This window comes from Pristis pectinata, chromosome 18 (assembly GCF_009764475.1).
Source record: "Pristis pectinata isolate sPriPec2 chromosome 18, sPriPec2.1.pri, whole genome shotgun sequence".
NCBI classification, from domain to species: Eukaryota; Metazoa; Chordata; class Chondrichthyes; order Rhinopristiformes; family Pristidae; genus Pristis; species Pristis pectinata.
The window spans coordinates 1,622,249-1,646,197 of NC_067422.1; the positions used below are offsets into that span (position 1 = coordinate 1,622,249).

At 41.4% G+C, this 23,949-nt stretch overlaps 1 protein-coding gene across 2 annotated transcripts in view; it reads right to left on the minus strand.

Moving 5' to 3' along the window:
* The window catches only part of spag9b (sperm associated antigen 9b), a 229,290-nt gene that overhangs the window by 171,800 nt on the left and 33,541 nt on the right, over nt 1–23,949 (minus strand). For both annotated transcript variants that reach the window (XM_052032824.1, XM_052032825.1), the window contains exon 2: nt 16,541–16,661. In XM_052032824.1, the coding sequence (XP_051888784.1) occupies nt 16,541–16,661 (121 nt within the window). The remainder of the gene's footprint in view (nt 1–16,540; nt 16,662–23,949) is intronic.

Sequence of the window (23,949 nt, forward strand, 5' to 3'; positions counted from 1 at the left end):
CCAGAAAGGCATTCAAGACGTGGCCGTCCACAGAAATACCCGTTTCCTTCTACAGGTTAATGACAAAGTGGACTCCACTGAATTATTCCAAAAATCCATCCGTGGATTGTAGTGACAGACACAGTTATTGTTTTTCATCCATCGATACAGAGACCAGCAGGCAGTCTCTCTTCCTCTTTTCTGACTGAACCAAAATATCAGCACATTGTTATCTCCTGTTGCCGTAATGATGCCACACTCACACACACACTACTGTACTATGTCATAAAGGGACATTCACCAAATAGTAACCTAATCCATAACAGAGGCAATACGTGTAGGCTGGCTGATTGCCAGAATAGGTGGTATACAAATAAACTATTCAACAGTGCAACTTGTAGTCAGAAGCTGCCATGGAATATTTGCAAAGATGAAGCCTCTTTGTATGTGGCAACGTCCATTTATTATCTACCCCTGATTGCTTCTGAACTGGAGCAGTTAAGAGTCACTCACATTGGTGGGCTTGGAATCATACATTGATCATACAAAGCAAGGACAACAGACTTTCTTCCCTGGAAGAAATCTGTGAACCAGATGTCTACAACATTCTGGTAGTTTCATGGTTACCATCACTGACATTTGCTTTATATTTGATCAAATTTAAATTCCTTAGCTACTATGGTGAGATTTCAATTCTGATCTAAGGTCCACATCTCTGCATGCTCATTCAGGAACTTGACCACTCTGCTACCATCCCTTTAAATGTTAAAGTCAAGGATATCTTAACATCGTTAACCTGTAGAAGGAAACAGGTATTTCTGTGGACGGCCAGGTCTCGAATGCCTTTCGGGGTGGTAGATACTTCGAAACAAAGCAGTAGAGATCATTAGTGACTGAGGTGTCGTATGGGTTCCGTTGTGGAACATTTGGGTTTTGTAATTTCTCTCTAACTCCATCTACAAGTTTGCAGATGATACCATCGTTGTAGGCCGTATCTCAAACAGTGATGAATCGGAGTACAGGAAGGAGATAGAGAGCTTAGTGGAATGGTGTCATGACAACAACCTTTCCCTCAATGTCAACAAAACTAAAGAGCTGGTCATTAACTTCAGGAAAGGGGGCGGTGTACATTCACCTGTCTACATCAATGGTGCTGAGGTCGAGAGGGTTGACAGCTTCAAGTTCCTGGGAGTGAACATCACCAACAACCTGTCCTGGACAAACCATGTGGATGCCATGGCCAAGAAAGCTCACCAGCACCTCTACTTCCTCAGGAGGCTAAAGAAATTTGGTTTGTCCCCTTTGACTCTCACCAACTTTTACCGATGCACCATACAAAGCATCGTATCAGGATGTATCATGGCTTGGTATGGCAACTGCTCTGCCCAAGACCGCAAGAAGCTGCAGAGAGTTGTGGACACAGCCCAGTGCATTACGGACACCAGTCTCCCCTCCTTGGACTCTGTCTTTACCTTTTGTTGTCTTGGCGTAGCAGCCAGCATAATCAAAGACCCCACCCACCCGGGACATTCTCTCTTCTCTCCTCTTCCATTGGGTAGAAGATACAGGAGCCTGAGGGCACGTACCACCAGGCTTAAGGACAGCTCCTACCCCAGAGTGATAAGACTATTGAACTGTTCCCTTATACAATGAGATGGACTATGACCTATGACCTCACGATCTACCTTGTTGTGACCTTGCACCTTATTGCACTGCACTTTCTCTGTAGCTGTGACACTTTACTCTGTACTGTTATTGGTTTTTTTACCTGTACTACCTCAATGCATTCTGTACTAACTTGATGTAACTGCACTGTGTAATGAATTGACCTGTAAGATCAGTTTGTAAGACAAGTTTTTTTTTACTGTACCTCGGTACAAGTGACAATAATAAACCAGTACATTAATTGATGCACTACTCTGATTTAAAAAAACCTGAAAGATGAGAATAACTGCACCAGTCATCCTAAAGTGATTCAGAAGACATTATTTAACAAAAACAAAACTGTTTATTTAAAGCCTGGAGTAATTACATGCCTTTTAAATTACTTTTCAAAAAGTAACTGGTTTTTGATCACTCTCACTGTTCAGTCAAAATGGCTATGGAAAATGTCAGAACTATCTTCAGAAAACAGATATACATTTTGGCTAATGTGCAGAACTAATAATCCCTTCAGTTTTATCAAGGTTATAACCAAAGAGCACAATAACATACACTGCACGAGAAAGTTTCTTTTTTTTCCCCTCAATGACATCATAATGGAACCACTAGGCCTAAATTAGAACTGGAACTCAGAGGCTTAAAAAGGCTTTGGCTGCTGATCCACAACAGTGCAAGAAAAATTAATCTTTGAATCTAAACAATGAATTTTAGATCGAAAGGTCATTTCCCAAACAATGGGCAGCTTTCAGCAGTTGTGGCATTGCAGTAGTTTGTCAAGTTAAGCTTTTAGCACACTGGGGAAGGAGATTTTTGTGTTTTAATCAAAACTGCTCTAATTCTTCCAGACTTTCATGATCTATTTCAATCTATCCTCATGCAGCAGACTTGCCACCCTGGAAAACCTACCTAACCCCAACCTCAGACTTTCAAATCCCTCCAAGGAACACAGCCAAACAAATTCTCCTCTGCGACTTGGCCCTTTGCTTTGATTTCCCACCTCTCAGAAGGCCAAGATGTAATCAAGCCAGGGAAAGCGAGAACAATCAGTGACAGACAGAAGAATGAATCTGGGCAAGATACCAAACTCCACCCCTCTCAGAATCACTCCTAACCACCAGTTCTTCCAGCACTTTATTTTTTGATCTGGATTCTCTGTCTCCGTCATCATTCCTAACCAAGTGCTTCTCCCATTTGCAGCATACTCATTAACTACCGGTTCCAGCATGTATGACAAAAAGATAATTGTGAAGGTCTTCGGATACTAAATACCAACGCCCCAGGTTCACATTAATATATCCATGACTGTTTAACTGTATAGCCCTCAGAAAGGAATTGGTCCATGATTAGGTCACTAAGGTAAGAGACATGGATTTGTTATTTCTATATAATCAATTTTTTTTTAAAAATGTGACTGGAAACTTGTACAATAGCAATACCAGCAAAGAAAGCTCCTGTTCGAAGTGTCAAGTTTTCTGGGAGCTATGGGAGCTACAAATGGCTGACAACAAGCCAACAGTGGCTGGGGGACAAAATCATAACCAACAGGACTGCTTTTGCTTCAATTGATTCACATTGTTCAAAATGGAACAACATAAACTGCAGGTAATATGTAGTATCCACTGTTTCACTTCTGAGTCTTTTTGCACAACAAAAATAACCATTTATTAATTCAGTGGAACTTCGTGGCAAACCAAATTCCAGATCGAAGTATTACAATCCAAGCTTCAAATTGTTCCAATTTTCTTCACATCTCAGAGCAATAACTTGCTTCACTAATTATTTTAAATACTTTAAGTTTATTTGATTCCAGAATTGCAAAAAAGACTTGTAATTAGAAAGTGTCTCATCTTACTATGTGAAAGGCAGTTCTTCACAGATTGCAACAAGTCAATTCATGACATCAGGTTAAAGATGGTGCAATTAGGACAAATGATAAACATTTTTGTCAGAACTAGCTTGAAACACCATCTTAAAAGATGCAGCAGAGATATGGGAAGAGAATTCCAGAATTGTGGACCTAGACAGTGAAGTGGCACCAACAACAAGACATAAGCTCTGATGAATGTGCAAGTGCCAAGTTCCCAGAGTTCACAGTTCCCCGGAGGTTGTAATGTGGAATGTTGGAGGAAGGATAAACAGTACAAAATAGCAAATGTAAGTTGGCCAAAAACTACCTCATTAACCAACCAGCAAAACCCTTATCACTACAATTTAGCAATACTATGACCATTCTGATCACTTTGCCCCAAAATGGACTTGTTTTTTGTTCTGAGTTTTCTTGTAAAAAGTGTATAACTTGTGTTTAATTTGTTTTTCTTGTGAATGCTGTTTATATTATGCTATGTGTCTGTGATTTTCATTGCACATGTACATACATGGACTTATGCATATGACAAACTCGACTTTGACATAGTATCATACAGGAGGAAACAGGCTATATGGCCCAACTCATCCACACCAACCAGTGGGCACCCTTTGGTATTAATCCCATCACCCAGCACTTGGTCCACTGCTCTCTATCCCAAAGCTTTTCAACTACTCGGGCAATGTATTCCAGGGACTTGCCACACTCAGTGAAGCTGGAATCCCTCATATCCCCTCTGAATCTTTGTCCCCCTTACCATAAAGGTATGATTTTATCTACCTCTGATTACAGGGAAAATTTCCTGCTGTCTACCTATCTGTACTCCAATCATGTTCCCTCTTACCATGCTCCACTCCAGAGAGATACCTTACATCGATAAGACATCTTTAACAAAGGAAAATAATTTGCAGATCTAACATGGCATCTTGAACAAAAATCCAACTAATGAAGTCTAGGCAATGAAAAGCAATAGCAGCCTATGCTAAGGCCATTAAAAACTGAAAATACTCAAGAACCCAGAACTGGAGGAGTGTTTCAGGATTCGAGATTATTACCAAGATAAATCCACAGAGGCAATTGAAGAAAAGAAAGAATCTCAAAAAGTTATTGCTTATCCTGGGGTCACTGCAGATCAGTGAGTAGTGAAACTGAAGTCTTAACAGAACACTCCAAAAAAAAGTCATTCATTGTCAGTTCCTTTCTATTAAGCATGCTATTTGATACAGTTCAGCTTCTTTAACGAGGCCAAAATACCTCAGCTAATTGGTGCTATCTAGAGTTCCCATGCATGCACCAGTAAATTTTACACAGTCTTGGTGTAATATGTTAGACAGTAAATGGCTATAACCTTTTCAATTAAATCCCAAAACTATGTTTTGAATCCTCTCAGCTAAGTAGCTTTTTCAAAAAAAAATCCTAAATCCCATTTTCCAATGATTATGGGACCATGCTGAATCAAATTAACTTGAGGTGTGGGGAAGAATGGACAAGGAAAATGTTGCAATCATATTTTATGCAGTGTAAAACAATTACCCAAACTTACTGGATGTACTAATATGTTTTTTCATTATTTTAAAATTAGATCAACCTGGTCCCTGCCTAGACATATACTACAAACGTATTTTGGTTTTGTTGATGAACTTTGTGCACAAATCTGAATCTTAAACTAAGTAATACCAGCTGGAACTGCAACAAAAAGATGCTGACTCTTTAGTGGTCATCGTTCACTGGTCCATGCCCCCAAGATTCAGCTCAAGAAACACAACAAGCTATTTCCAGGGATGGGGGCAGAAATCACTGGGGAAAATACAAGAGGAAATTATCTGGCTCTTCACATACAGAAAGATTGTAAGCATATGGTGAGACTGCATTTGGGATATTATATTCAGTTTTGGTCACCCTGCTATAGGAAAGATGTCATTAAGCTGGAAAGAGTGCAGAGGAAAATTTATGAGGATGTTGCCAGGACTCGAGGGATTGAGTTATGGAGGGAGGTTGAGCAGGTTGGGACTGCTTTCATTGGAGTGTAGGAGAATGAGGGGTGATCTTATAATGGTGTATAAAATCATGAGGGGCGTATAAATTCATGAGAGGTATGGATAGGGTGAATGAGCAGAGTCTTTCTCCCAGGGTTGGGGAAGCCAAAAACTAGAGGGCATAGGTTTAAAGTGAGAGGGGAGAGACTTAATAGAATCCTGAGGGTCAACTTTTTCCATCTAGAGGGTAGTCACTACATGGAATGAGCTGCCAGTGGAAAAGGTTGAAGCAAGTACATTAACAACATTTATAAAGGTACTTGGATATGAAAGGTTTAGAGGGATATGGGTCAAACACAGGCAAGTGGGACTATCTTAGATGGGAATCTTGGTCAGCATGGACTAGTTGGGCCAAAGGGCCCTTTCCATGCTCTATGATTATGCCCCATTATTGTTTTCATAACCTTTAAAGATTTGCTGCAAATACTACTGTTTCCCCCAAAGATGGTACAAAATATACAGAACATTCAATAATTCAGTGTCAGAAAGCGTTACACTGAAAATTTGACTTTTAAAAATGGAAATTTTACTAGATGGGGAAACACATGACAATATTCTGTATTTCATTCACCCAAAAAACCCCAAATGAGTCTGTGGGTAATCATGCAATGTGATGGTTTACTGCACAGATCAGGTCTTGTTTAGCCCACGGTGAACAAATTATAAACTAGACTGAATCCGTCCTGATTTGTGCAGTACTAATGAGATAACTTTGCTCCATCCAAGCCAACACCACCATTGAAATTTGAAAACTGGCTTCTACTTCCAAGACTAGAGAGCCAATGAGAAAAAGAAATCAATAACAGACTACTGCTCAGTGGTCCACCCTGTTTGGAAAGAGAATACCATAAGGTGACCCCTGCATTACCAGTAGGGGGGAATGTGTTTCTAGAAAATGGTATGTATTGTGACTTTCCATAGCTCGAAGCTACATCATCTGTGCCGTCATCAAGAAACGAGAGTTGGAAAAAAAAGTGTATTGTGCAAGGGTGAATTTCAGTTACTTGAATGGCTGTAATGCAGGTATTGCCTGCACATACCTTGCACAATGGCTTAATGACTGTCTGGTAAATGGTAGAAAAAGAATGAAATTCGCATTCTAAATCTTGAGCAAGGGAGCAGAGGAGAAATTGAAAATCCAGATCTCCCCCCCCCCCCTCAGAGTAGAGTCAGAGAACATGGAAACAAGCCCTTTGGTCCAACTTGTCCATACTGATGTCTATCTGAGCTAGTCCCATTTTCCTGTGTTTGACCCCCTAAGCCTTTCCTATAAATGTACCTGTCTAAATATCTCTTAAACATTGTAATTGTACCTACATCTACAGCATCCTCTAGCAGCTTGTTCCATATACCCATTGCCCCCTGTGTGAAAGTTTCCACGCAGGTCCCTTTTAAATCTTTCTCCTTTCAACTTAAATCTATGTCCTCTGGTTTTCGACTCCCCTACCCTGGGAAAAGACTGACCATCCACCTTATCTACGCTTCTCAGAATTTTACATACCTCCACAAAGTCACCCCTCAAGCCTCTTATGATCCAGGGGAAAAGGTCCCAGCCTATCCAGTTTCTCCTTGTAACACAAGCCCTCCAGTCCCAATAACATCCTTGTAAATAGTTTCTGCACCCTTTCCAGCTTAAGGACATCCTTCCTACAGCTGGGTGACCAGAACTGCACACGATACTCCAAACATGATCTCGCCAACATGCAACATGACATCAACTCCTGTACTTAATGCACTGACTGATGAAGGCAAGTGTGTCAAACATCTTCACCACCTGGTCTACCCATGTCACCACTATTTGGGAGCTATGTCCTGATACCCTTGGGCCTCTGTTCTACGGAACTCTCCATGGCCCTACCATTTGCTGTGCAAGCCCTGCCCAGCTTAACTCCTCAAAATGCTATTCTTTGGCCCACTTCCCCAGTTCATCTGGATCCTGTTGTATTCTTAGATAACCTTCTTCACTGTCCAACATGCCACCTATTTAAAATGAACCTGACTCCCAAAATATATTACAGTAAGTGCATTTTAAACAGTAGGTCTATAAAATTATTTGATGATTGCAAATTATATGTGAGCCTGAGGAAAACAGTTACTTTGTGCCATTTGTTGAAAAGGCAGTTGCATTCTTAGCTTCATTTTTATACTCCATGCTTCTGTTTAAAATCAAAACCTCTATGAACCAATAGTTAAGCCTCAGCTGGCATGCTGTCCAATTCAGAATGCCACATTTTAGCAAGATATCAAGGTCTTGGAGGGGTTTTTTAGAATAGTACCAGGGATGGAGAACTTTAATTATGTGTAGATACTACAGAAACTGAGACTCACCCAAGAGCAGAGATGATTAAAGAAGATTTAATAGACATGTTTAAAAAAAATCAAAGGATCTAGAGAATAAATGATAAACTATGTCCATTACCAGGAGAGTCAGTGTAAAAAAAGACAAAATGCAAGGTTCAATACAAGTCCAAAAATCTTGCATCCAATTGCTCAAAAGTCCTGATGGTTCAGCATCGAGCTCCCTCACCAGTCTGGAACGTAAGCCAGGGGGTCCAGAGTGCAAGTGGGGCATGGCAGCAGGTCTGGAGTGGAACCAGGGCCGGAGTCCAGATGGTAGTAGCGGTAGATGTCCAGAACACCAGGAGTCAGGAAATTGGGTAAAATTCAAACTTAAAATTAAAGTCAAAGTTGAATTTGTCATATGGACAAGTACATGTATGAACTGGTGCAATGAAAAACTTACTTGCAGCAGCACAGGCATACAGTATCATATAAGCAGCATTCACAAGATAAACAAATTAAACAATTTTTTTTGCAAGTATGAACACTTTTAGAACACAAAAACAATAAAGTCCATTTTAGTGCAAAGTGATCAAAGTACTGCTAAACTGTAGTGATTAGGGTTGTGCCAGTTGGTTCAAGAATCGAATGGTTGAAGGGAAGTAGCTGTTCCTGAACCTGGTGGTGTGGGACTTCAGGCTTCTGTACCTCCTGCTCCATGGTAGCTGCGAGAAGATGGCATGGCCCAGATGGTGGGGGTCTTTGATGATGGATGGTGCCTCCTGTAGATACTACCGATGGTGGGGAGGGATGTTCCCGTGATGTATTGGGCAGAGTCCACTACTCTGCAGCTTCTTGCGTTCCTGAGCACTTGAATTCTGTACCAGACCATGCCACTACATCAGAATATTTTCAACAGTACATCTGTAGAAATTTGTCGGAGTGTTCAGTGACGCCGAACCTCCTTAGCCTCTTAAGACAGTAAAGATGCTGGCGTGCTTTCCTTGTGATTGCATCTATGTGCAGGGCCCAGGACAGGTCATTTGATATGTTAATGCCCAAGAATTTAAAGCTGCTGACACGCTCTACTGTAGACTGGTGCAGGTTCACCCTCCTTCCCCTTCCTGAAATCAACAATCAGCTCTTTAGTTTTACTGACATTGAGAGGTTGTTGTTGCAGCACCACTCAACCAGTAAGCTGACTCAAAACCACCTGTGATTCTTCCAACAACAGTGGTGTCGTTGGCAAGTTTGTATATGGCATTGTAACTGTGCTTAACCACACAATCATGTGTTTATAGAAAGTAGAGCAGGGAGCTAAGCACGCAGCCTTGAAGTGCACCTGTGTTGATGGTCAGCAAGGAGAAGTTACCAACCCTCTGATTGAGGTCTGCTGATGAGGAAGTATCCAGTTGCAGAAGCCCAGGTCTTGAAGCTTGATGATTAGTTTGGTTGGGATGATTGTGTTGAATCCCAAGCTGTAGTTGATGAACAGCAGCCTGACATACGAGTTCCTGTTGTCCAAATGATCCAGAGCAGAGTGAAGAGCCAGAGAAATCACGTCTGCTGTTGACCTGTTGTGGCGGTAGGAAAATTGAAGTGGATCCATGTCATCTGAGGCAGAAGTTGATTCGTGTCAAAACCACTCTCTCGAAGCACTTCATTACCGTTGATGTAAAACAGCAGCCAGAGCCATGGTCCACAGGGCTTATACGTTTCATGCACCCTTTAAACTCACCATGTTCACTGGAAAATGTATTATCCTATCACTCAACATCTAAAAATTCTGAAATAAAAGTGCATCTAGGTATCAATAGGAGGAACATCCAATATTCTGGAAGATCTGCTAGTCTGGCACTACTAAAGTCCCAACAGTGCTAGATTATCAGAGAGTTTTGCTGTAATTAACAAAAATCAACAAGAAAGTATTAACACAGCAAGTGGCAATCTGGATTGCATTATAAAAGTATATTCAACATTCATTTTCAAAAGGAAATTGCTATATACTTATTACAAAAAGAACAGAGAGAGTGTCACTAATCAGCCAGTTCTTTCCACAAGCACAAGCAAGAGAAGACAAAACAGAACCTGTATATAGTCAGTGTCTTATAATACAGCTTTGCTCATGGTACTTGTATTAAAATCTTTCCAACATATAGTTAGAGTTGTTATAGCTACAGTTCTCACTTGCAGTTGAGGCATCAGAACATAGCTGCTTAAATTTGCACTATTACTGGATTCAAGAAGTGTCTCACATGGTCTAAAATCTCATGCATGTGGAATATAAAACTGCCTAATTGCAAGGCTTTGTAGCACTAAGCAGCCCTACAGTTATGTCACACATTTTCTGCCTCCCATTTAGTCCTTTTCTTTTTAAAAAAGGAAATTTCATTTACTTCCATTTTAAAGGTATTATGGATTTGCTTCAATGTGATTCCTGAAAGGACATACCATCACCAAACCTCTTCCTCCATTAACTGATCGCTAAACAAGAGACCACAAATTGAAGGAGAGGCCATTCAAACCTTGTGCCTGGCCACCATTCAAAAATCATAGCTGCTCTCTTACCCAAGCACCATGTACCAGCACTAAACCCATTTCCCTTAATTCCACAACTAACAAAAAAATGTCTCCATCCTAAATATACCCAGCAGCTGAGCCTTCAGTCACCTTGGGTAGAGAATTCCTAAGATTCACCACACTCTGGGAGAAGAAATTCCTTCTCTTCTGTCCTGAATAGCCAATTCCTCAATAACCTCTAGTTCTAGACACCCCAGGTAGGGGAGATTTATGCATCTGGTCACCAACAAGTCATTGAATACACTTAATATTTTATCTCTTTTCAGAGAAAACAGTAAAAAAAAAGTATGATTCACTGCATTTCATTTTACCCTTATTCTCATCATAGAACTCATGGATTTATTTATATTATGTGATGAATCTCTTAAGTTCTCCATGGCTTCAACATATTCCAATGTACAACTAACAATCAATGTACAAGTGAATCCTGTTTATTTAAGCAGATCTTCCATCTGTGTGCTCATTCATCTTTTTATAGATTTGGGCATCATCCCCCTCCATCTCTAATTTTCTCAAGCCCGACAAATCCCTGTTGCAACATAAATCCCTGTTCCAGAGATTCCAGCCTCTTGCGCAATATTTCCTTCACCCCACCATGTCAGCCACACCAATAGTTCAGGTCAAACCACTTTCAAATTCCCTTATAAAACTCAGTGCCTCTTGCTTCATGCTGTTCCTTCAAACTCTTGATCAAGCCGTTTATCACTTTTCAAAATATTTCCCCTGATGGCTCAGCATCCATTTGCTGCCTCTATGAAGCACTTTGATCAGTTTAGCTCCACCTAGTATTCTAAATGATACTTGAATCTCAACCAACATCTTCAAATAGTGCATGGGATAACTGCCCTTTGTTTAACTCCAATCAGAAGATGGCACCTCTCTCAAGAATTCAAGTGTTAATCTGATCACATGAAGTTTCTGGAACGCAACTCAAGCCTAAATCCTTTTGTCAGGCTGACCGCCTCCAAGACCCTCATCTCTGCTCCCCACCACCCCCAATCGAGACCAGGCCAAACCCCCAACAAGACCAGACTGAATTTCAGCAGTTTGCCTGGGATTAGGTATGTGAACAAATTTTGTGTTCTTCAGTATAAAATAATTTAAAAATGCTGGAAATACTCAGCAAGTCAGGCAGAATCTGTGGAGAGAGAGAAACAAACAACATTCCAGGTCACTGACCCTACATCAAAACTGGAAAAACAAGTGTATAAGCATATTTAAATTGCAGAGTGAGAGGGATGCAGAAAACAAAGGCAATGTCAATGACAGGCTGTAGACCAGGTGACATAACTTTTTTTTGTGTGTTGTGCAAGGGACTGAGTTTATCTGAAGGAATATAAATGAAGGCATACATATTGCTCTACCTTGTTCCAATAAAGCACAATGCAAATTTGAGAACACCACATCTAGCAAGTGGGTATACGTTGCAGCCTTCAGAATCCGGTACAGAATTTCAGATCACCAGCTTTGCTTCTTTCTATCAGTACTGGCTCATTCTGATGCAAGGTCATCGACCTGGAACATTACTCAGTTTTTTTCCTCTCTCCACACATCTGCTTAGTATTACAAGCATTCTCTTGTTTCTGCTGCGTTGTGCACATTTCCCTTTTTAAAAAAAATCTGCTCTTTCTCATCTCTCCCCATTTACTTTCCACTAGACACTTTAGTTATTATTTATTAGCATTCAATCCTCTCAAAAAGCAATCAAAATAATTCAATCACCCGGCCAACTTTGGTCTCCGCAGACATTCCCTTAGTTTTCTCTACCCCTCCCCTCACATTCAAAGCACCCGTTTTCTAACTTTTCCTAACTCTGACCCAAAATGTTAACTGTTTCTCTCTCCACAGTTGCTACCTGACCTGCTTCCAGTCTAGCCTTGCGGACACACTGCTTGACCACATCATATCTGTTTCTCACCCCTCTCCTGGACAGACCAGGAATAGTTTCCCTGATTCTTACTTACTACCCAACCAGCCTTTGCATTTAATGGATCATCCCTCAATTTCCACTAACTCCAACTACCACCACCAGACTTGTATTCCCCTCCCTTTACTGCATTTCAAAAGGGATTGCTTCCTTTGTGAACCACTGGTCCACTCTTCCATCCCCAGAAACCACCACCTCTTATGGCATTTTCCTCATGCACCGGCAGGAGAAGCAATATCTGTCCTTTCACCTCTTTCCTTCCTACCATCCAGGAAGCCAGTGTTTCCAAATGATGCAACAATTCACTCACATGACTTGTAATCTAGTGTACTGCATTTGGTTTTCACAATGTAGTCTCCAAACACAGATTGTGGGGTTGCTTTGCACAGCACTTGTGTTCAGTTTGCAGGAGTGACCCCCAAGCTTCCGGTTGTCTGTCACTTTAATTCTCCATCTCACTCCCATTCCAACCTCTGTTTGTGGTCTCCTCTACCATTACAAGTCCCAACACCTCATCTTCTGTCTGGGCATATTGTAGCCTTCCAGAATTGATAGAATTCCACAATTTTAGGTGACGAACTTACCCTTTCTTTCTGTATCAGAACTGGCCCTCTCAGTTTTTCCTCATTCTATTCGTATAGTTTGGCTTGCTGGGTACGTCCCACAGTCTCAGCATTTACAATACATTACACAGACAGAGGAGCTAAATCTACTCACAATTATCCCCATTAACCCATTTGGTTTCACCCTAGCAGAGATATTCTTCTTGTTCTATCAAGCTCTCCCCTACTTTCCTACTGAAAACTAATACGATTTCTCTCTTTTCTAGTTCTGACAGTCCTTGACCTGAAACATTAACTGTTTCAGTTTCATAGATGCTGCCTACTTTACTGTTTTTACTTCAAAAAAATGTTTAACTGTTCTCTTTGCAGTTAAATCATTCACAAAAAACAAGAAAATAGGAGTAGGACGATGTCACCTGGCCCCTTCAGCCTGCCCTGCCATTCAATATGGTCATGGCTGACCTACCCCAGGCCAAACTTGTTTAGCTTCTCTTCATGGACAATCCTCTCACCCCAGGAATTAACCTGGTACATCTCTTCTAGACTGCCTCCAGTGCTACTACATATTGCATAAAGGAAGGGAACCAAAGCTATGCACCATACTACAGGTGGGGCTTCACCAACACCCTATTTTTGGCTCCTCTGCAAAGCTTACTATTATATTCCCTGCAAGTGTCAGATCAGTTTGATATTTCAGGTTACATATCACACAGTATGACAGTTTACTCAAGTTGACTGAAATATCCAAGATAACATTTTACTTATCCTCGTCTCAAATTCTACCTTTGCCTCACAACATACAACACTAAATCCCAACAACCTTGTTTAGTCACTTCCCTCCAAAAGCCAGTCCAAAATTATGTCTTCATTTAAACTTCAGTCAATAGTACTTATTCTTCCTCCATTGCAGATACTTTTTTCCCTTTTGCATTATGAATCAGTAATAATACCTCCTTCTTACTGACCATCAACACAAGTGCACGTCAAGGTTGCATGCTTAGCCCCCTGCTCTTCTTTCTTTACACCCACTACTCTGTAGCTAAGCACAGCTCCGATACTAACTACAAATTTACCAACACCACCACTGTTGCTGTCTAAATCACATGTGGTGATGAGTTGGTGTGCAGGAGTGAGATAAAGCACCTGGTTGAGCGGTGCTGCAATAACCACCTCACACTCAGTGTCAACAAGACCGAGGAATTAATCATTGACTTTAGAAAGGGCAAGTTGGGAGACCATATGCCAGTTCTCATTGGTAGGTCAGTGATATAGAGAGTTAACAGCTTCCTGGATGTTAATATCTCAGATGACTGTCCTGGGCCTAGCACATATATGCAATCACAAACGAGGCACGCCAGAAGCTTAAGGAGATTTGGCATGTCACTAAATACTCCAACAAACTTCTACAGATGCACTGTTGAAAGTATCCTGACTAGTTGCATCATGTCCTGGTATGGCAATTCCAACACACAGGAACACATTGTGGAGAGTAGTGGATATAGCCTGGTCCATCATGGACACAGCCCTCCCCACCATTGACGACATCTGTAGAAGGCACTGCCTCAAGACGTTGATGTCTATCATCAAGGATCCCCACCATCCAGATCATGCCCTCTTCTTCCTGCTACCGTCAGGTAGGAGGTGCGGAAGCCTGAAGTCCCACACCACCAGGTTCAGGAACAGCTAGTTTTCTACAGCCATCAGGTCCTTGAACTGACTTGCACAACCTGAATCCTACCTCAGCAGTAGAACACTACGGACCATCTCTTGCACTACCATAGACTTGTCTCCGATTGTGTTTTACTTGCTGTCTTGTTTTGTAGGGCTTCTCCCCCCTCCCCATCTTGTATAATTTGTTTATCCTAGGTTTTGTGTATTGTTGTCTGAATCTATGTGCCTGTGATGCTGCTGCAAGTTTTTCATTGTACCTGTACCTCATCGTACTTGTGCATGAGGCAGTAAACTCGACGTGACACTTTAACATGTTTCATTTCATCAAGGACCCTATACAAATATTTGTCGCTTACGCAAATTATTTGTGAAATGAAGGGTGGTGAAGCTTGGCAGACATGATAGGAAACCTGAACAACATTGCTAAACCGGAGGGGACCAAGCAAGAAGAACTGGACTCAAAAGCAACTGCAAAAAGTATGGTCTTTGTATGGTATGAAGGTCTTACACATGTGTTTTGCTCACTGAGTAATCCACCCACTTGGGGGTGTCTAGCACCCTAACTTTCATACTTCCTAAGTGATTACATCAAAACTACCTCACTGGCTGTTTTTCTTCTCCTGAATAATTATCAATTGATTTACATTGATATAACCGAAAATACATGCATAATCACAATGGTAATGGTTCACAAGTCCAGAAGTGGTTGAGGTTTTTCCCCACTCCCAACCCCCAACCCACAGTCTGCTTCCGAAATCACTACAACCACCATTGCCATAGACACAGGTGTTTCTAACAGTCAAGAACAGGATTAAATTCTACTTGGTTATTTCCCATAACCAAACAGATTATTAACAGGCACCAACCACATCAAAAGACAAAACATAGAACGTACAACACTGGTGGCCTCTGTGCTGACAATAATGTCAAATTAAATCCATCTACTTGCACATGATCCTTAACCCTTCATTTTCACATACCTGTCCAAACACCTCTTAAACTTCACTATCATGTCTGCTTCCACCACTGCACCTGGCAGTGTTTGTGACATCTACCACACTGTTAAAACTTGCCTCGCTCCTCTCCTCCTTTAAACTTTTTCCCCCTCTCACCTTAAAGACATCCCTTTAGTATTTGACAGATCCATCTTGGGATAAAGATTCTGACAATATACCCTATGCCCCCCATAATTTTTTTTATAAACTTCTATCAGGTCTCCCCTCAGCCTCCCAAATTTGTCCAACCTCTCTTTATAGCTTGTTCCCTCTAATCCAGGCAGTATCCTGGTGAACCTCTTCTGCACCTTTTCCAAAGTCTCCACAACCTTCCTGTAATGGGGCAACCAGAACTGCACACAATACTCCAAATGCGGCTTAACCAAAGTTTATACAGCTACGACAAAAACAAAAGGCACTAAAGTGCCAGAAATACCAGGAGTCAGCCAGTATTTGTGGAAAGAAAAACAGAGTGGACTTTTCATCAAAACCACATCCACTTAAATTACATACTAGAATTTAATGGTACTTCCAGGATCATAACACCAAGGAATCTACTCCCTCCTTACTGAGCAGTGGCGAAAAAAAGTGAAAAAGGTTTGTCAGCAATAGTTACTTCTCCAAACTGTACTGCTGACAAGAAAATGGAAGAGAACAGTATTTGTCTTTATGTCAAGTGGAGAACATTTCATCCATCCCATCAAATGGAACACTACTCAATAGCAAGATCCATTATACTACTGTGATTTTGTCATGGGAACCTTTTACAGAAAGTATATTAGAATTTAGTATACTGTGCTCAAGTTGATAGCAATTCCCCACCACCCCCCACCCCCCCATCAATGCCTTGGGTCATCCTCACCAGAGGAGAAAAAAAGTCAAATATGCTTCTTTGGTCTCTACCACAAAATTATTAATGCAGATATGTAGAATACTAGCCTATTAATATTACAATAGTAGTATTATATCCTCAGTGTACTTACTCTGATCTGCATAATTTTTTGCTTTGAGTTCAAGTTGTCGAGTCTGTGACTCCAACACTTCCACACGAATCTGAAGGTCCTTCTTCTCTTGTTCTTGAGAATCCTCAAACTCTATGAATTTCTAGGCCAAGAGAAAAAAGTCATGTTTTAAACATTTGACTGTCATTCAGAACAGCTTCAATTACATCACAATTTTAGGATGAAAAAAGTCTTAAAATAAGCCAACTGAAATGTAAATTTCAAAAGTTTACAATTATACAGGGATGCATATTATGGAGATACTATCAGATTATCAACATCTCGACATACTTTTAACAGAAAGGTAAAATTTGCTGGTAATCCCACACACAGCTGCTGAACTGTTTGATAATTAGTCAATAAAGTTAACATAGGCAATCAGCATTAATCAATCTGGCAAGCCTGATTTTATAGACTCAATTCATATGCAACTATTGTACAGCAACAGTTCCTGAAAAACATTAATTTACTTTTATTTGAAGTGGTTGCCGTTTGTAGACATTAAGCAAGGATACATATTGTTAGAAGCCAAAAAACTGACCATGATAGTTTGAATCAGAAGGCTCTGAAGAAAGGGAAGCTGGAGAAGGATGGGGGTGGGGGAAATTGCAACAAGGGTAAATTGCAGTTGCAAGTGATTAATTTGGAAATAGGTAGCGTTCTTTGCAAGCAAAATCAAGTACACCACATAGTATGCCGCCTACATAGTTCTTCAAATGGCACACCTCAAACTGACTTGAAAGGGATTTGCATATGAGTGAGATGCTTACAACATTATAGTCCATGTTGAGACCAGAGCAAATAGGTAAGATATCCTGTTTGGTAAGTAGCAACATAGAAAACAGAAGCAGGATTAAGATCTGCTCCACCATTCAACACAACTATTGCTGATCAGCCACTTAAATACCCCATTCCCAAATTGTCCAATATCCCTTTAGTATTGAGAAATATAACTGCCTCCTTCTTAAATATATTTAATGACTTGGCCTCCATTGTCTTCAGGTAATAGAGAATTCCGCTGGTTCACCACCTTCCAAATGAAGAAATGCCTCCTGATCTCTTTTCCAAAGGCCTACCCACTATCCTGAGGCTGCGACCTCAGTTCTGGATTCAACAGACATCAGGAACGTGTTCCCTGTATCGAGTCTGTCCACACCTGTTAACATTTTATAGATCCCCTCTCATTCTTCTAAATCCAGGGAGCATGGGCATAACCAACTCAATCTCTCCTCATACACCAGTCCTGCCATCCCAGGGACCAGTCCAGTGAATCTTAATTCCACACCTTCCATGCAAAGGACATCCTTCCTCAGATAAGGAGACCAGAATAACGTACAGAATTCCAGATGTAGCCTGTGCAGCTGCAGCAAGATATCCTTGCACCTGTGCTCAAATCCTCTTACAATGAAGGCTAACGTACCATCTGCCATCCAGCTATCAACCACTGTTTGTAAAAGACTTTCCTCTGATCCCTTCTAAACCTCCTTATGATCACCTTAAACCTAAATCCTCTTGTTTTAGAGATCCCCACTATGGGGGGGGGGGGAAAGATTGTCTACCCAATCTATGCCTCTTATAATGTCTTATATTTCTGCCAGGTCACCCGCCAGCCTACTTTGCTCCAGGGAAAACAAACCCAGCCTATCCAATCCCTCCTTACAACTCCAAATGTAATGAGAGAGTACACTGTTAATGGCAAGACCCTTAACAGTATTGATGTGTAGAGGGATCTTGGGGTGCAAGTCCATAGCTCCCTGAAAGTAGCAACACAGGTTGATAGGGTGGTAAAGGTAGCGCATGGCATACTTGCCTTTTAGTCCAGAAAAGGAGTTCAAGAGTCAGGAGGTTATGCTGTAGCTTTATAAAACTCTAGTTAGGCTGCATCTGGAGTTCTGCATTGAATTCTGGTCACCCCATCACAGGAAGGATGTGGAGACTTTGGGGAGGGTGCAGAAGAGGTTTGCCAGGATGCTGCCTCGATTAGAGGGCATGTGCTCTAAGGAGAGGTTGGACTAACTTGTTTTATTTTCTGGAGTGACAGAGGCTGAGGGGAGATCTGATAAAGGTCTATAAGATTATGAGAGGCATAGATAAAGAAGACAGCTGGTATCTCCCCCCCCCCCCCCCACCCACCCACCCCAGTGTTGAAATGCCTAATACCAGAGGGCATGCATTTAAGGTGAGAGGGGCTAAGTTCAAAGGAGACGTGCAGGGCAAGTTTGTTTTTTGTTTTGTTTTTTTTAAAACTACACGGAGTGGTGGGTGCCTGGAATGCACTGTCCCAGGGTGGTGGTGGAGGCAAATATGATAGCAGCATTCAGGAGGTTCTTAGGTAGGCACATGAATGTGCAAGAAATGGAAGGATATGGACATTGTGGCTGCAGAAGGGATTCATTCAGTTGAGCATTTGATGACTTATCTAATTAGTTCGGCACAACATCTTGGGTCAAAGGACCTGTTCCTGTGCTGTACTGTTCTATTTTCTAAGCCCTCCAGTCCAGGAAACATCCTGGTGAATCTCTTCTGCACCCTCTCCACTGCAATCACAGCCTTCCTATGGTGTGGTGACCAGAGCAGCACACAATACTCCACATGTGGTCTAACCAGTGTTTTGTGAAGTTGTTACATATTTCAACTCTTATATTCGATGCTCGATCCAATGAAGGCAAGCATCCAAATGCCTCTTTCACCACCCTATTGCCACTTTCAGGGAACTATGGACTTGTACCCCAAAATCTCTTTAGCACCCTGCCATTTGCTGTTTATGTCCTACCCTCATTTGACTTCCCAAAATGCATCATGTCGCAGTTGTTGAACTTTCCATCTGTCTTTGGTCTACCCAACTGATCTATATCCTACTGTAGCCTTGGAGAACTTTCTTCACTATGATACCACAATTTTCATGTCAGCTGCAAACTTACGAATCATGCTTCCTACATTCACATCCAAGTCGACACAGAACAACATGGGACCGCACAGCACAGGAACAGGCCCTTTGGCCCTCAATATTGTGCTGACCTAATTGAACGCCTATCTAAACTAATCCCTTCTGCCTACAGATTGTCCATATCCCTCCATATTCATGTGCCTAAGAGTCTCTTGAACGCATCTATCATATTTACCTCAGCGATCACCCCGGTGCATATTCCAGGCACTCACCACTGTAAAAACTTGCCCTGCATATCTCCTCTGAAGGTCCTCTTCCCCCCCCCCCCCCCCACCAACTTAAATACACTAATATATCAGTCATATCAAGTCATAAGTGTTTATTACAAAGGATCTAGCACCAAACCTTGCAGTACACCATTGGTCAGGCTTCCGATCAGTAAAGCATCCCTTCCCCACAACCCTCTTTCTCCTGTAACCAAGTCAGTGTTGGATCCCATTTGCCACGGTGCCTTAGATCCCAAGTGCTCTAACCTTCTGGACTGACATACCACATGGGACCTTGTCAAAGGATCTCAATGATTATGATCTCTGGATTATTCAAGCAATAGAAACTGCCATCAGGATAAATAAACTAATGAGATAGAAACATGGCTGAAGGAATGATTGCTGGCATATTTTCAAGAATCAGTACTGAGGAAAGAAGAACCATCAGGACAGTTCCTTCTGAACCAGAATGACAGCAGAGATATTGTGGAAAGGATAAATGGGTTAGTCACTAGTAAATAGAGAATGCAAAGAAACTGGTTAGACTGTGAGCAGTTCTAGGCATGATACAAGGAAGGATATGTTGGCCTCAGAAGGAAATGGTATATTTACTAAACTGATAACTAGACTCCAAAGAATAAAATCTCAAAGACAGTTTACAATCAACACAAACAGAGCATTCCTCAAAATTTGTGTTACAGGGTGATTTAATTGCAATTTAACAATCATAATTAAAATGACTAAGATGAATTTGAACAAATTATGATTAGAAATCTAGAAGGGGGCATAGTCTAAAAATTAGAACCAGGCATCATTTCACGAGTGAAGTCAGAAAACACTTCTGCATGCAAAGTGTGGAAGATATTTGAAACTCTTACACAAATGGCAATTGATGCTGGGTCAATTGTTAATTTTAGATCAATGATTAGCAGACCTTTGATAACTCAAGATATTAAGGGTCTGCAAGTATACAAATCAGGTCACAGATCAGCTGTAATCTCATCGATTGGTGAAACATGCTCAAAGGCTGGACAAATCCAACAGTCCTACATACAAACAACATGCGTCCTCCTCTGCAAAAGCTGAATAAATTATTCAGAGATAAGATACCAGAACAGAATGCATTGTTTTATTTTCCCCTAGCACAAACAACATTGGCTAGGTCTATTCAATAGTTGCACCAACAAAGATCAAAGCAGCACCTTTCAGGAACTTCAGAAAATAGTAATGCTCCTTCTCATAGAAAGCACTTCTGTTATTTTGCTCCTCAGTGAAAAATATTACAGTACCTTTACAATTAAGACACAAGCCAAATCTGAGCTACACAATTAAATGATTGACTAGAGGTCTGTAGCACAGCAAACGAATGTCACAAAAACTCTTTCAACTTTCTTACCTTTTAAAAAGCAATAAAATGGGCACAAATTTCTACTATGGTACAGTTGATTCACTGGCACTATGTATTAAAATCAAGAGAGGCATAGACAGGGTGAATGCACTCAGGATTTTTCCCAGGACTAGAGGATCAAGAACTAGAGAGCATAGGCTTAAGGTGAGTGGGGAAAGATTTAATAGGAACTTGAGGAGCAACTTTTTTTCAAAACATAAGGGTGGTATGTATGTGGAATGAGCTGCCAGAGGAAGTGGTTGAGGGGGGTAAAATAACAACTTTAAAAAAAAGTTGGACAGGTAGATGGATAGGTAAAGTTTAGAAGGGAATGGGCCAAATGGACCTAGCTTGGATGGGGTATCTTGGTTGGCATGGACCAGTTAGGCCGAAGGGCCCATTTCAATGCTGTATCACTCTATGCTTTAAGATTAAGACGTGATAGCCCCCCCACCCACCCACCCCCAAAAGTCAGCATGAATTAGAGCAGCAAATATGTAAGGAGATCACAGAGAGTTGTACAAATAATAGGGTTGTAATAGTAGAGCTATAGAGTAGTACAGCACTGAAATAGTCCCATCAGCTTAACAAGTCCATGCCGACTAAAATGCCCCCACCCAAGCTTGTCCTATTTGCCAGCGTTTGGCCCATAACCTTCTAAACCTTTCCAATCCATGTACCTGTCCAACTGTCTTTTAAAAATTGTTATTGTATCTGCCTCAACCACTTCCTCTGGCAGCTCATTCCATGTAGATACCACCCTTTATGTAAAAAAAAACTTGCCCCTCAAGTTCCTATTAAATCTTTCCCCTCTCACCTTAACCCTATGCTCTCTAGTTCTTGATACCCCAACTCTGGGAGAAAGACAGTGTATTCACCCTATCTTTACCTCATGATTTTGTACACCACTCAGTGTCCTATGGTCTAATGGATAAAGTCCCAGCCTGTCCAACCTCTCCCTATAACTCAGTCCCTCAAGTCCTGGCAACATCCTTGTTAATCTTTTCTGCACTCGATTTCCAGTTTAACAACATCTTTGCTATAGTAGGGCAACCAAAACTGAACGCCATACTCCAAGTGCAGACTCACCAGCATCCTGTACAACCATATCATGACCTCCCAATTTTTATACTCAATGCCCCGACTTAAGGCCAGCGTGCCAAAAGCCTTCTTCATCACCCTGTCTACCTGTGACTCCACTTTCAGTGAACCATGTACTTGTACTCAAAAGGTCCCTCTGTTCTACAACACTCCCCAGGGCCCTGCCGTCCACTGTGAAAGTCCTACCTGGATGTGACTTTCCAAAATGCAACACCACGTACTTATCAGAATTAAACTCCATTTACCATTCTTCAGCCCACTTATTCAGCTGATCAAGAACCCCCTGCAACTTAATATAACCTTCTTCATTGTCCACCATACCACCTATTTTAGTGTCATCTGCAAACTTACTAACCATACCTTGTACATTCTTATCCAAATTGTTGATATTAATGACAAACAACGGGCCCAGCACCAACCCCTGAGCCACACCACTCATCATGGGCTTTCAATCTGAGAAACCATCTTCTACCATCAAGCCAAACGTGTACCCAATTGGCCAGCTCTCCCTGGGATTCCATGCAATCTAACCTTCCAGAGCAGCTGACCACGTGGAACCTCAAAGGCCTTACCGAAGTCCACATCAACCATGTCGACTGCTCTGCCCTCAAATTTCTGTCACAAAAAACTTGAAGTTCATAAGACATGGTCTCCCATGCACAAAGCCATGCTGACTACTCCTAATCAACCTGTCTTTCCAGATGCATGTATATTTTATCCCTCAGAATCCTCTCCAGTAACTTACCTACCACTGATGTTAGACTTACTGACCTATATTTCACAGGTTTTTCTTTGCCGTCCTTCTTAAATAAAGGTACAACATTCAGTAACCTCCAGTCTGCCAGTAACCTCTCACCCATGGAACGATGATGCAAATATCTCAGCCACATCTCCTGCAATATCTTATCTAGCCTCCCACAGTGTTCTTGGATATACCTGGTCAGATTCTGGAGATTCCTCATACCTTTTAAGACATCCAGCACCTTCTCTACTGTAATACGGACTATCCAAGTCATTTACTTTTCCTGGTTCTGAAGTCTTCATGTCTTTCTCCACAGTAAAAACAGGGGAGAAATATTCTTTAAGGACCTTGTCCATCTCCTGCAGCTCCACACAAATGTGTCCCCTTTGGTCTTTGAGGGCCCTATTCTCTCTCTGGTCACTCTTTTTCCTGTAATATACTTAAAGTCTCTTTGGATTTTCTTTAATCTCTGCCAAAGTTAATCATAAGGGGGCATGAGATACTTCACATCTGTATTTAACATGGAGAAGGTCACGAATACTAGAAAATTCAGGAAGAATAATGATGTCTTGAAACATAACCAAATTATAAACTAGGAGGTGCTGATGGTCTTAATGCTCATTGAAGTGGATAAATCGCAGGGCTTGACCAACTGCATCCTCGGACATTGTGTGAAGTAGAGAAGAAATTGCTGGGACCCTGGCAAAAAATACTTGTATCACTTTTAGCCACTGGTGAAGTACCAGACACTGGAGGATGGCTAATGATATGCCTTTATTTAAGAAGGGCTGCAAAATCAAGCCAGTGAACTACAGGCCAATAAGCCTAACATCAGTGGTAGGAAAGTTACTGGAGGGGATTCTGAGAGGCAGGATCTATCTGCATTTGGAATTGAAGGATTCGTAAGGGATTGTCAGCATGGCTTTACATAAAACATAGAACATTACAGCACAGTACAGGCCCTTTGGCCCATGATGTTATGCCAACATTTCATCCTGCTCTATCTAA